The sequence below is a fragment of the Strongylocentrotus purpuratus genome, unplaced genomic scaffold, assembly GCF_000002235.5.
Source record: "Strongylocentrotus purpuratus isolate Spur 01 unplaced genomic scaffold, Spur_5.0 spur5_scaffold_1, whole genome shotgun sequence".
NCBI classification, from domain to species: Eukaryota; Metazoa; Echinodermata; class Echinoidea; order Camarodonta; family Strongylocentrotidae; genus Strongylocentrotus; species Strongylocentrotus purpuratus.
The window spans coordinates 11,636,566-11,650,678 of NW_022145594.1; the positions used below are offsets into that span (position 1 = coordinate 11,636,566).

Genomic DNA, 14,113 nt, shown 5'->3' on the forward strand with positions numbered 1-14,113 from the left:
TTGACTTGGGTGGCCTATCAGACAGATTACTCAAAAAAACTCTCATTCCAAGTAGCACAGGTAAACAGATACTTATTCTGTCACCTGACTCTCTGTTTTTTTCCCTTAATCACTCATGCGTGACCGTTCATGAGCCATTTTTTCTGTTCTGGTCCATTTTAAGGCCCTTTTTTCTTCCTTAATATAACAATGCATCCACATGCTAGCAGTACCAAATGTGCAGATGATAATAGCGCCAAACATGACCGGAATGTACTGCTCTTTCGAATGATACCATACTAGGTACATATTCACAAAGAAAACTTGTGTAAATTGCATTTGAACAAGGGTCACACAATACGCATTCCGCTGGATTTCTACCGAATCATAACACGTATTCGCTATGACGTAATTTTCCAGAATGCTTCTCGCCCCCTTTCTCATTTTTTTTTCCTTGCAAGCTTATTCTGAAAATCTTTCGGGGGGGCATTTTAGAGGCCATTTAATAGCGGCCTGCATGATTATGTTAGTATGAAAGGCTATTTGGGCCACAGCACGCATCATGACATGTTCTGTTCACCCAATTCCCATCCGTTTTACATGCAGTGCTTGTGACCCCTATCTACTAGGTCACTTCCTGTATCCCAGTTTCTTTCAAACTTCGTAGGCATAATAGTCTATGGCATCCCCTCAAGGTCACTGAACCTTTCGTTTTCAGAAATCACTTATGCGTGACCGTATGTTTCTGGTGCATTTTTATGCCTTGCTGCCTTCCTATCTCCACTTCTAACAAATTGCTCTAGATCGTCCACGAGATGCTCTTTCATCTGCGACGTAAAAACATATGGGCGTCAATGCATGCACATCATTCCAATACGATTGCAGTTTTGGTTTTATAATTGTTCTTATATGCCCTCAACAATTCACAAGACTGAGAAGGTTGTTGCTTGTTCATATTTAATCATAATATGATAACATGCAAAATTTATGAAGCGCTTCATACCACATTTCTAAACGCATAGGATGATAACAATAATGACAGGGGAGAGAGAGAGAGAGAGATCATTAACAAAACAAAATGTTATTCCTACTACCAATACTACTACTACTACTTATGCAGCAATTTGTTATTTGATTGTTATTCTTTTCCTGATTTTTAAAATTGTAGAACCATTGCAGGGTCCATCAAGTTCACAACCACAGCAAACATCATTTCGTAGTACAAAGGAAACTCTAGAGTAAGTTATGATAATTTCTTTCACCTTTAATACTATCAGCATGGTTAGTAGATTCAGACTGAGATCAGAGCATGTGCAGGTATCAAACTGAAAGAGGTAGGGGCAAGGGACAGTTTGCCCCTCCCCCCCCCCAACAAATTTGAAGAGAAAAAAATATAATAACCAGCTGCTATATTACATATATTGCAAGGTAAATGATAATCAAATTGCTGCAAAAACTGCATGATAAGATTGTGGACATTATTTCCTTAAATAATTTTTTGTATAGGCTCACTCACAAATTAATAATAATTGAATATCAATGTTACTTGTGGTGTATGTGATATCAAATCATAACCGTCATAACTACAAGTTCACCGACATCCCATTGAAATGTGTGTTAAACTTAATACACGCCTTTCAATGGGATGTCGGTGAACTTGTAGTTATGACGGTTTCGAGAAACGCTGCCCAGGTCATTGGATTCAGTCACGCACAATGTGCACCATCTCCACTCCTTGGAGAGTATTCCATGTCCGTAGTACGATATCCCTCCCAGCAAGTTAGGGTCCAGGAAAGATTTTTGCTTAAATACACCCCGAACCCATTGTCAGCACATATAATAAGAAAAATACTGAACAAAATATCTTTTTATATGATTTATTTAAGGAACGTTTCTGGTGAACAGGAAGACTTTGATGATAAGCTAAACACTGTTGCTCGAAAGGTTGCCAGGCTTGATGAGATAGATAAACTCGGGAAGGCTCTTGGCTTTCATCCAGATGATATCCAACGTTATGTCGACACAAACACGAAGAATGCATATGTATCATACATGGGTACATTGTTAATGCTCCGAGACTGGAGAAAGAAGCAAACCAAGGCAACGGAATGTGAAGCCCTGAAGTGTGCTCTAAAGAAGGCTGATCAAATTCGTCTTGCTGATGAGTTATTTGGTACTTCATGATAAGCGAATTATATTGTACTCTATTAAGGTCTGCATTGTTCCAATGAGATTTATATTTGTATATCAGAGTATAATGGTTGTGTAGCTTAATCAGAGTTCCCCATTTTGGTATGGCCTTCAGGGGGGACATCAAAATATATTGCCATGAGTCGTAAAATGAGGGCGATATAATTTTAAAGAGCAATATTAATTGTCAATATTCATATTCCCCGAAAGTAGAGCCAGCCAATATCACTGCTATCTTTTATATGTCAGCCCCAGATACATAATAATGTTTATTATTTTGTAGCAATAACAAACAAAGTTATTTGATTGCTAGCCCCACTTTAGTTTAGGACTATTCATATCATCTGAACAGAGAAAATAAGACGTAAGTTGTCACTGGCATTTCTATTGTTTAAGGTTCATCTACATTTACTCTAATTTATTATTGAAAGTACCTTCCAAAGTAAGACAAGTTGGAAACGATTCATCATGACCTTTCTCTATTTGTATGAATGCAATTTACCAACATTCTTAATAATAGATACTGATTCTGCTTTGATATCGAATATAATACCTCTACAATCTCTAACAGCTTGACATAAATATCATTAACCCTGACATCGGATTCAGGCTTGCCGACACACAGTGTGTGAACATTTTCCACTCCATAGGGACCATTTCAGCCAGGCGCCATTATGCAACTACCATGAATTTCGCATCCGACTCGGTACCCATTTAATACCTAGGTGGAGAGAGGCAGTATAGATAAAATGCATTGCTTCGGAAACAAGTATGTGCCAGTGGTATATCGAAACCAAGACCCTGGCATCCCCAGTAAGTGTTCAAACCATTCGACTAGGATACCACTGTGGAAAATGGACATTGGAAATGTGTTTTACCATGCCATATCAATATACAATTTGGTCCCAGAAATCTTCTAAGCAGGTTAGGCACTTGATTCCTAAACTATTGATTATAACAAATGGGTTTGAACTATGTTCAGACAAAAACGCGTCTCATTATATATTGTATATGTATATTCCTGCCTTGATGTACATAGTAACACTTCTAGGATAGCACATCGAACTTTAAATACATGTAATTGCCACTGCTTAAAGTGCAATTTCTTTTTTGTTACTTGTACATGAGTTTACTGTATGTTGTTCATCATATCTTTTCGGGCCTAGCTGAGCAATAATTTGTTTACATGAATTCAAGTGGTTGCTAATCATATTGCTATTGAAATAATATTTAGTTTTGCATGAACTTTTAAAATAATGTAATATGTTATTTGTTGGAAAGGATTGTCAACACAGCGTTTTTTAATATATTTATTCTTATTCTGAAATATGAATACAAAATACATGTATTAAACATTGCTGCACTTTGAAGTGAAGTCATCAGTAATTGTATTGGCTTCAAAAGTATCATGCATGATTCTGTACATAAGCCTGATCCAAGATGATATCATTTAATTTTGTATATAGTACTTAAAACATGATCAACAATATTTTGGAGAAATCAACTCGGGAGTAATTTCAACACCCCTTCTAAAGCTCATAGAAACCACGTTCAGACTATGTAATATGTCATTGTAATGTTCACACATTTCAATAGGTGATGATGGACAAGACTAATGAAATTGCCTTATGGTTATTATTGTGAAAGTCTTAGTGATCATACTTTTAAGTACTAGAATTTAATATTATAATACTGAAAATGCCTTGAAAAATACCTCAGTTCGCATTCATGGTACTGTTAATAGAAGGTAAATCATGTTGAATTCCCTATGTAATCGTATCTACACAGGTAGGCCTACATGTATACTTTGCAATAGCAAATCCATTTGTGTGCAATTTTGTATACGTAATATTTATCCAATGTTTTTTATCATGGTTTGTAAAATAAAGACGAAATGAAATTGAATATACCTGCTCGCTAATATGATATATCTTTACTCATTGCTAAGATCTAATTACATAGATTCGAATAAAATACAACTTTTACATTACAATGTATACACTATATGAATTCTGATGAAAGGGGACAGTGTAAATTATATTTGAAATTTTTAGCAAAATACAGAAATACAAATGAAAGACGTGATATTCAAGCCCTTATCCAGAGAAATAGGACTAATTGTGTGTTATATTTCCAGAGGAATAGGACTGATTATGTGTTATATTTATGATGTTAATCCTCCTCATACTCTCAACATTGGTGGAGTGAGGAACAGTACTATTACAACAAGAATTCACCAAGGATTCTATGATTCTGTACGTTAGGGAAAAGAGACTGATTAGTATAAGTCCCTCCATTCGGAATTTTTCTTTTGATGAAAACAGAATCCCAAACATGTCATTAATTGTTAATCGTTAGGATATCACAACAAAATATCGTACCTGAGATGGAAAACATAGGTCCTAAGTAGTAAATTCTTATGTAAACATGAAATACTGAAATATATATGTCAAATGTGAAATACGATTGCGAATTGCTACATAATACTCTGCAGTGAGGAAATTATCTACATAAATACTCTTTCATTGTCGTTAATAGTTTAAAGTATTGCCTATATAATAGAAGAGTGCACATTTTGGATTGCCCTCTTCTGTACGTGGCATGATTACAATCAGACATTAAAAACAAGGTACTGAAATTTCTACTGGCTATATATATCCTATGTATGGATATATAATGTTGAGCGTTCAGATATAAAACAAATAAGAGAACAAGCTTTGTTTTACACATATTTTGATATATTCCATGAAGACATTTTTAGTTTTTACATGTTATTACAAGGAGAAATATCCTGAAGTATCTTGTAGATTGCGATCTATGCATTTCAAACGTATAAATTACAATGTCGTATTATCCATATATCATGTCAAACACTGGATTACACACATTAAGATATCTTTTCGGTGTTCGTTATGACACAAAGAATGTTCTAATATCTGTTATTGATACTTGTGAGAATCACTTCAAAGATTATTGTGCCGAAAGTCTTTCATTTGATAAATAACAACCTTCCAGTTTCATTTCCTTTGATTTGTCCAGTCTTTCAAAAGTGTGTATGCTAAAATTATTTCACCCTCTTTATAATGTACTCTTCCGCCCGTCAGGAATACTATCTTGAAATATGTATGCCAATATAAAACAGTTGGGATGCATGTGCATTCCAATTTTTCAACAGGTAAAGGCTTGTTCGGGTATATATATATATAGCGCGGTTAACCGTCGGGAAAATAAAGCAGCCACGTTTTGTAAACGTATATAAACTATTACAAATAGCAACTTTGCGTATTTGTTTAGCTCTGTGCTAAACAATACAGAAATGGAAAGCGTATTGACACTTCCTGTCAGCATAACAAACAAATATTTAAAAACGCGGTATTGCTGCGTTAAATCTGACCTAGCCTTGAAGTGATACAAAGAAAATGTTTATGAAATTGTATATATATTACTAGCAAATATTATTGCACACGAGAATGATATTTCTTCTGGAGCTATGTCAATCATCCTCATTGAGTCACTCACTTTGCCAAGTGAATTTTATTTTCATGTAACCACCAAATATGCTTGATATCTTGCACAGTGTCTATAATTTTTTGATAAACAGAATCCCAAACATGTCATTAATTGTTAATCGTTAGGATATCACAACAAAATATCGTACCTGAGATGGAAAACATAGGTCCTAAGTAGTAAATTCTTATGTAAACATGAAATACTGAAATATATATGTCAAATGTGAAATACGATTGCGAATTGCTACATAATACTCTGCAGTGAGGAAATTATCTACATAAATACTCTTTCATTGTCGTTAATAGTTTATAGTATTGCCTATATAATAGAAGAGTGCACATTTTGGATTGCCCTCTTCTGTACATGGCATGATTACAATCAGACATTAAAAACAAGGTACTGAAATTCTACTGGCTATATATATCCTATGTATGGATATATAATGTTGAGCGTTCAGATATAAAACAAATAAGAGAACAAGCTTTGTTTTACACATATTTTGATATATTCCATGAAGACATTTTTAGTTTTTACATGTTATTACAAGGAGAAATATCCTAAAGTATCTTGTAGATTGCGATCTATGCATTTCAAACGTATAAATTACAATGTCGTATTATCCATATATCATGTCAAACACTGGATTACACACATTAAGATATCTTTTCGGTGTTCGTTATGACACAAAGAATGTTCTAATATCTGTTATTGATACTTGTGAGAATCACTTCAAAGATTATTGTGCCGAAAGTCTTTCATTTGATAAATAACAACCTTCCAGTTTCATTTCCTTTGATTTGTCCAGTCTTTCAAAAGTGTGTATGCTAAAATTATTTCACCCTCTTTATAGTGTACTCTTCCGCCCGTCAGGAATACTATCTTGAAATATGTATGCCAATATAAAACAGTTGGGATGCATGTGCATTCCAATTTTTCAACAGGTAAAGGCTTGTTCGGGTATATATATATATAGCGCGGTTAACCGTCGGGAAAATAAAGCAGCCACGTTTTGTAAACGTATATAAACTATTACAAATAGCAACTTTGCGTATTTGTTTAGCTCTGTGCTAAACAATACAGAAATGGAAAGCGTATTGACACTTCCTGTCAGCATAACAAACAAATATTTAAAAACGCGGTATTGCTGCGTTAAATCTGACCTAGCCTTGAAGTGATACAAAGAAAATGTTTATGAAATTGTATATATATTACTAGCAAATATTATTGCACACGAGAATGATATTTCTGGAGCTATGTCAATCATCCTCATTGAGTCACTCACTTTGCCAAATGAATTTTATTTTCATGTAAACACCAAATATGCTTGATATCTTGCACAGTGTCTATAATTTTTTGATAAACAGAATCCCAAACATGTCATTAATTGTTAATCGTTAGGATATCACAACAAAATATCGTACCTGAGATAGAAAACATATAGGCCCTGAGTAGTAAGTTTTTCTTTAAATATAAAATAAAGACAAATGTATATGTCAAATGTGAAATATGATTGCAAATTGCTACAAGATATCTTGCATAGCGTCTATAAGTAGACGATAATAATTATAACGGATATTTTTGTCTTCTAAAGATATTGAATTCACGTATCTGTATAGGTTTTATTTGTTTTTATGTAAACATTTATTCATTTTTGCTAGCAATATTTCATATCTTGTATTTTTTTCTAAATCTTTTTTTTTTTATTTTGTTTTGTTTTGTTACTACTTTAATGTTTTGATTTAAACATTACTTTATTGTTATATATTTGTTCTCATTTGCTACGTTATCTTTATATGTATATATATATATATATATGTACATATGTTTTTTAATGCTTTTTATGATTGTATATTTGATGTAAACTTGCATTTTAGTCTTTGGACTTTTTGACAAGTCATGAAGAAAACCTCATTTGAACTTGAACTTGAGCTTCATATGCATTTCTATTTTATTCTCCTGAGATTTACTATAAGTATTGTAAGAAATGTTGTCAGTACTACATGTATTTAGTTTTCCCATTATATGAGCATGTGAAAGAATTTGCATTTTGTATAGACCTACTCCTTAAATACATCGAATTATAGTAAAGTTTTGTGTAAATTAAATATAAGATGAATACCGGTCAAAGGTATAGGCCTATTGTCAAGTGTCATCAGTATAAGTGATGTGAGTTGGTCTAGCGAAACTGAGTCACGTCTTGTTTCAGATGTTGCCGTTAAAATTCGGTCCCACTCGTGAATTATTTCATATGGATACACGTTTTTTTTTTTTTAAATAACGCACAAACACAAACACATTTATGTAGATTTTTCTGCATTTAATGAAAGATCATGTTATATAATATTCAAACAACAATGATATAAAAACAAATATACCATGCACTGAGAGGCTCTAGTTGAAATTATGGATCGAGGTGGCAGGAATAGCACTACTTTCTGAGGGGCGTAGCCCCGAAGAAAATAGTGCCATTTCTGTCGCCGAGGAATCCATAATTTTAACTGGCTTGAAATAATTTTTCGAACCAACCTTCATAAAAATAATAATAATAATAATTATGTTAACTGTCACTGAAGTAGTTTAGAGTGCAGTGAGAGCAGCGAAGACGACAGTACCGCGACCGCGACCGATAGCACATTGATCTTGATCGATCGCATATATATGACGTCATCCATGGTATAGTGCCATCATGTCTCATGAACATACAATCATTTGCCTGTACATAAATGTGGTGTTGACAATGGGAATGCAGATATTAACGATGTAAGGAACTTTTTGTATTTCTTCATAATTATATTAATAACACATACTGAACAGATAAACATGTATTACTTTACGCTCGTAACATTAATTATTAATACTCTGTATATACAGCAATACTTTTCGGATTGAACGTAAATAAACAATACTCGCATGTACAGTATGCAGGCGTATTTGCGTGCAAAATATCATGTGGGCTTATAGTTAGCGTACCAAACCAAGCAACTCTAGATTTCCGTACATTCTTGAATTGCAAATGTATATTTTGCTGTATAGCACTTGGGAAATCTAGTTGATCCTGGACATTTTATTTGATATTTTAAGTCATATGAAATTGTCTTTATATATATTACAATGGTGCGGGAAATTTCTATAGATAGTCTTCAGAACATTGTGTAAGAAATAAAGTGACATAACTTTTGATTACATTTCAAATAGTAAGCTGCTAATACCATTTCGTTGTCTTCCTCAATATTATCACTAATACATATTTCTCTACCAGATCGCTCATCGGCTTAATATGATTTTACTTGCAAGAGAATCATAGAGATTACAAAAAAGTGCTTAATAAATCATTTGAATATTCGTTCGGCATTCATTTGGCATTGATATCTCTCTCAAGTGTGAAGTGTTTTCCAAAGTAAATCAAGATGCAGGGAGGGTATACTTATTAATATACATTAGTAATACATTATTAGTATGACTTAAATCATTGTCATCAACGGGGACAGACGTTTATGGCACCAGAAGGAAGAGGCAAAGATTTCACCCTCGCCTTAACTAGAACATTTAGTGAGTGGCATATTATGCGGGTTTAAAGGGAGAGGGGAGGGAGGGGCGGGGCTTTACACATAAATGATAATAAATGTAAGAGAAAAGGAGCATTTGCGAAAGAGGTTTTTCTGTGTGTATTGAAAAGAGAAGTTTTTAGATAGAGGGAGGGGGAACAGAAGAGAGAATGAAAAAAGTGGGGAGATAGAGAGGGAGAAAGTGAGAAGAGGAGGGGATAGGAACATGCACACGATACAAACTGCATTGTTCAAATCGAGGCTTTATGAAAATTTAAATAGTAATAGCTCCCCAAAGAGAACAAATATAATGGTAAACTTTAAAACCTTAATGTGAAGTTGACAGATTTATATATTACTTGTTCACTTCTACTATTACATTTACTCAAAACATGAACAAAGGGCCATTCTAAATTGCTCTTCAGCATAGACAATGCACAAAGCACGACGAAACAAAGTAAAACGGTAATTGCTCATGAGATATGTTTGGTGGTAATGTGCTGCCCTAAGTGAATTCTTCACCTCAGCCCTGGAGCCCAAACTATACTTCACTTTCACCCTTACCATAAACCTAATCTGAAACCAATACTAAATCTATTCATATCGCTATAATTATTTCAACTTAACAAAGCCCGGCCCATTTTTGTTGCCGGTGTAAATGCTGAATCACCGCAAATTCGAACTTGAAGGCAAACAAAATGTTATAATCAAATAGCAGACATGTCTGAAGCATCCTTAAAGTTGGAAAATACAATTCACGATTCGACTAGATGAGATTTGCAGATAGAAGGCCGGGTTTCACAACGATGCTGAAAGCTGTATCCTGAAGTCCTTATAGTTTTAGAAGTTCAAGACGAAGATGGCAAAAAGCATTAAACTGATCTTGTGTATCTTGTATAAACAATTCTTTAATAAATAAAGATGTGAATAAATTAATGAATAAATAACTCATGCAAATCTTCTGTAAAAAGCACACCAAGCCGAACATTATTAATAAACTAAAATTCCCGAAATGAAACATCCGAGCATACTAGGAAAGAAATCAAGGCTGCAGTGTTTATCAAGACGTTTCTCTATAATTTCTGCTTTCGTGTGCATGTTTTAACCAGTACCACTTCCACCACCAATAAGGAGGATAGATGGGGGTCCAAACAGATTTGAATAACATAAGGTAAATAAGATTTTAAAGCATGTGTATGCTACTATGCTAATCAACTAGGGGACCTACGCCCTTAAGTCATAAATGACAGCAATGAGGATTAATGCCCCACAAAAGGGCACTAATATGGCACATCGACACGGTTTTGATCATGGGGCCTCACAGTTACGAGGCCATTGCTTTGCCGCTGAACCATGACTGTACGCAGTGGGGGCTAGGGTAGGGGGAAGTTCCCACAAATAAAAAATAAAAAAGAAAATGCAATAAATTATCAATAATTCATTGAATTTTCCCTCGGTCCCCAACATAAAAAATCCTCTGTACGGCCATGCATTGTGGCTTAAGGCATGGGCACACAGAAGATCAGTCACGCAAAACAAACACTGGTAAATTATTATTCAATAAAATCTGAGAATGTATACTATTATCTAGATCTATTAGAAATAAATCATTGTCAAAATAATTCCATAAATTCGGGTACAAAAAAATACAATATTCTACATATTCGTATAATTAATAATCAGAACTTAAATTAATTTATGAACGACGTGTTATTTTGTTCGCCTACTCCTGTCATTAATTTAATGATGCCAGAGTTGTACCAAACAATAGTCAGCACAATCATTGTTACTGTTTCTACATCCTTGATTACTAAATAAGCTCGTACATAGGCGTGTTAAATGAGCGGAGGGTGGATTTTTTAAAAGATCAAATCTCCCGTTGAGTTTCTACATTATGTCTCGATCAAAGCGGCACATCATTTAATTCGTCTCCGTCACGAATTCAATGTCTAGATACATTATCTATGATGGACTTATTTAGTCCTCCACAGCTGTTTGGGCTGTTTGTGAGCCGTGCTATCTTTTTAGATACAAAATTATCATGCAAAGATCCATATCAATTCCAGTCACATCTAGCGACTCGAGTATTGCCTGCTTTCGGACTATAGTTTGCGGATGTTGGATAATAAGTATGTATATCTATATAACATTATAAATGTTCAACAAATATATGCCTTCGTTCGAATGCTTAAAGAGCAAGCATCAGCGATACGTCATCTAGTGAAACTTCGGATTCGCCGAAAGTAGAAGAGCAGGAGATGGAGCAAGAGGAGCAGGGGAACTGGGGGAGGAGCTGTAGGAAGATAGAGGAGAATCAGCAGGGGCGGTAGCAGAAGCAGGAGGATGAGTTGGAAGAGCATTAGAGGACGAAGAAGAGGAGGAGGAGAAGGAGAAGCTAGAATGAGGATATGTACATTTTAAAGCTAACTAATTAAATATGTTTTCCACCTCATCTTTCTCATATATTCCTCTTACTTACACTTCCCTTCGTTTTCTTTCATTCTATTCTCACCTTTTGTTGATTCTTACTCCTTGCTCCTATTTCTCACTCATCCCTTCTTCTTTTCCAAACTCATTTAATTTTGATATAGAGTTTTAATATGATGATTTTTTTTCAATATATTCTGTCTTCGTTCTAAGACTATTGTACTTAGTAAGAAGGATTGGAGGAGCAGGGAGAGGATAATCAGGATGAGGTGGAGAAGGTGGATGAGGAGAAGTTCGTAGATGAGGAGGAGGGGCTAAAGTTAGAAGGGTTGGAGGAGCAGGGAGAGGAGAAGCAGGATGAGGTGGAGTAGATGGATGAGGAGAAGTCCGTAGAGGAGGAGGAGGGGCTAAAGTTAGAAGGGTTGGAGGAGCAGGGAGAAGAGAAGCAGGATGAGGTGGAGAAGGTGGATGAGGAGAAGTTCATAGATGAGGAGGAGGGGCTAAAGTTAGAAGGGTTGGAGGAGCAGGGAGAGGAGAAGCAGGATGAGGTGAAGGAGGTGGATGAGGAGAAGTCTATAGAGGAGGAAGGGATAAAGTTAGAAGGATTGGAGGAGCAGGGAGAGGATAATCAGGATGAGGTGGAGAAGGTGGATGAGGAGGACTTCGTAGAGGAGGAGGGGCGAAAGTTAGAAGGATGGGAGGAGGAGGGAGAGGAGAAGCATGACGAGGTGGAGTAGGTGGATGAGGAGGAGTTCGTAGAGGAGGAGGGGCTTAAGTTAGAAGGGTTGGAGGAGCAGGGAGAGGAGAAGCAAGATGAGGTGGAGTCATGGGCGTCAATCCTTACGTAATACCTATTGTTCAGGGGGGGGGTGAATGAATAGATCATCCCCCCCTGAACAATAGGTATCAATTACAGATCTACGCCCATGGGTGAAGTAGGTGGATGAGGAGGAGTTCGTAGAGGAGGAGGGGCGAAAGTTAGAAGGATTGGAGGAGGAGGGAGAGGAGAAGCATGATGAGGTGGATTAGGTGGATGAGGAGAAGTCCATAGAGGAGGAGGAGGAGCCAAAGTTAGAAGGGTTGGAGGAGCAGGGAGAGGAGAAGCATGATGAGGTGAAGAAGGTGGATGAGGAGGAGGGGTAAAGTTAGAAGGGTTGGAGGAGCAGGGAGAGGAGAAGCATGATGAGGTGGAGTAGGTGGATGAGGAGAAGTTCGTAGATGAGGAGGAGGGGCTAAAGTTAGAAGGGTTGGAGGAGCAGGGAGAGGAGAAGCAGGATGAGGTGAAGGAGGTGGATGAGGAGAAGTCTATAGAGGAGGAAGGGATAAAGTTAGAAGGATTGGAGGAGCAGGGAGAGGATAATCAGGATGAGGTGGAGAAGGTGGATGAGGAGGACTTCGTAGAGGAGGAGGGGCGAAAGTTAGAAGGATGGGAGGAGGAGGGAGAGGAGAAGCATGACGAGGTGGAGTAGGTGGATGAGGAGGAGTTCGTAGAGGAGGAGGGGCTTAAGTTAGAAGGGTTGGAGGAGCAGGGAGAGGAGAAGCAAGATGAGGTGGAGTCATGGGCGTCAATCCTTACGTAATACCTATTGTTCAGGGGGGGTGAATGAATAGATCATCCCCCCCCCTGAACAATAGGTATCAATTACAGATCTACGCCCATGGGTGAAGTAGGTGGATGAGGAGGAGTTCGTAGAGGAGGAGGGGCGAAAGTTAGAAGGATTGGAGGAGGAGGGAGAGGAGAAGCATGATGAGGTGGATTAGGTGGATGAGGAGAAGTCCATAGAGGAGGAGGAGGAGCCAAAGTTAGAAGGGTTGGAGGAGCAGGGAGAGGAGAAGCATGATGAGGTGAAGAAGGTGGATGAGGAGGAGGGGTAAAGTAAGAAGGATTGGAGGAGCAGGGAGAGGAGAAGCATGATGAGGTGGAGTAGGTGGATGAGGAGAAGTTCGTAGAGGCCGGAGGGGCCAAAGTTGGAAGGGTTGGAGAAGCAGGGAGAGGAGAAGCAGGATGAGACGGATGAGGAGGAGTTCGTAGAGGCCGGAGGGGCTAAAGTTAGAAGGACTGGAGGAGCAGGGAGAGGAGAAGCAGGATGAGGTGGAGGAGTTTGTCAAAAAGGAGGGGTAAAAGCAGGAGTTTGAGGGTGAGCAATTTGAGGAGCAGAAAGGGGAGGAGAAAGATGGAAGATCGATTGGAGCAACAGCAGGAGGAGGAACAGTTTGAACGGAAGGAGGAGGAGAAGAGGGAAGAGAAGCAGACACTATGAACATGACTGACAATGAGAGCGGACAAAATATACAGTTCCTCAGGTAGACAAAGGAACATCCCTTCACTGCTATTATGTAAAAATGTGTAGAACAGGTGTCACATGCATATTCACCTTTTTACATAATAGCTGTGAAGGGATGTTCCTTTGTCTACCTGAGGAACTGTATATTTTGTCCGCTCTCATTGTCAGTCATGTTCA

General features: G+C 37.0%; 1 protein-coding gene across 1 annotated transcript; it reads left to right on the plus strand.

The window, feature by feature from the left end:
- The first annotated feature begins 12,022 nt into the window (after positions 1–12,022).
- On the plus strand, positions 12,023–13,120 carry LOC105441367 (protein Ycf2-like). The gene is made up of 2 exons (XM_030978515.1): positions 12,023–12,379; positions 12,848–13,120. The coding sequence occupies exons 1-2, from the start codon at positions 12,023–12,025 to the stop codon at positions 13,118–13,120; spliced, it is 630 nt and encodes a 209-aa protein (XP_030834375.1).
- The last annotated feature ends 993 nt before the right edge of the window (positions 13,121–14,113 follow it).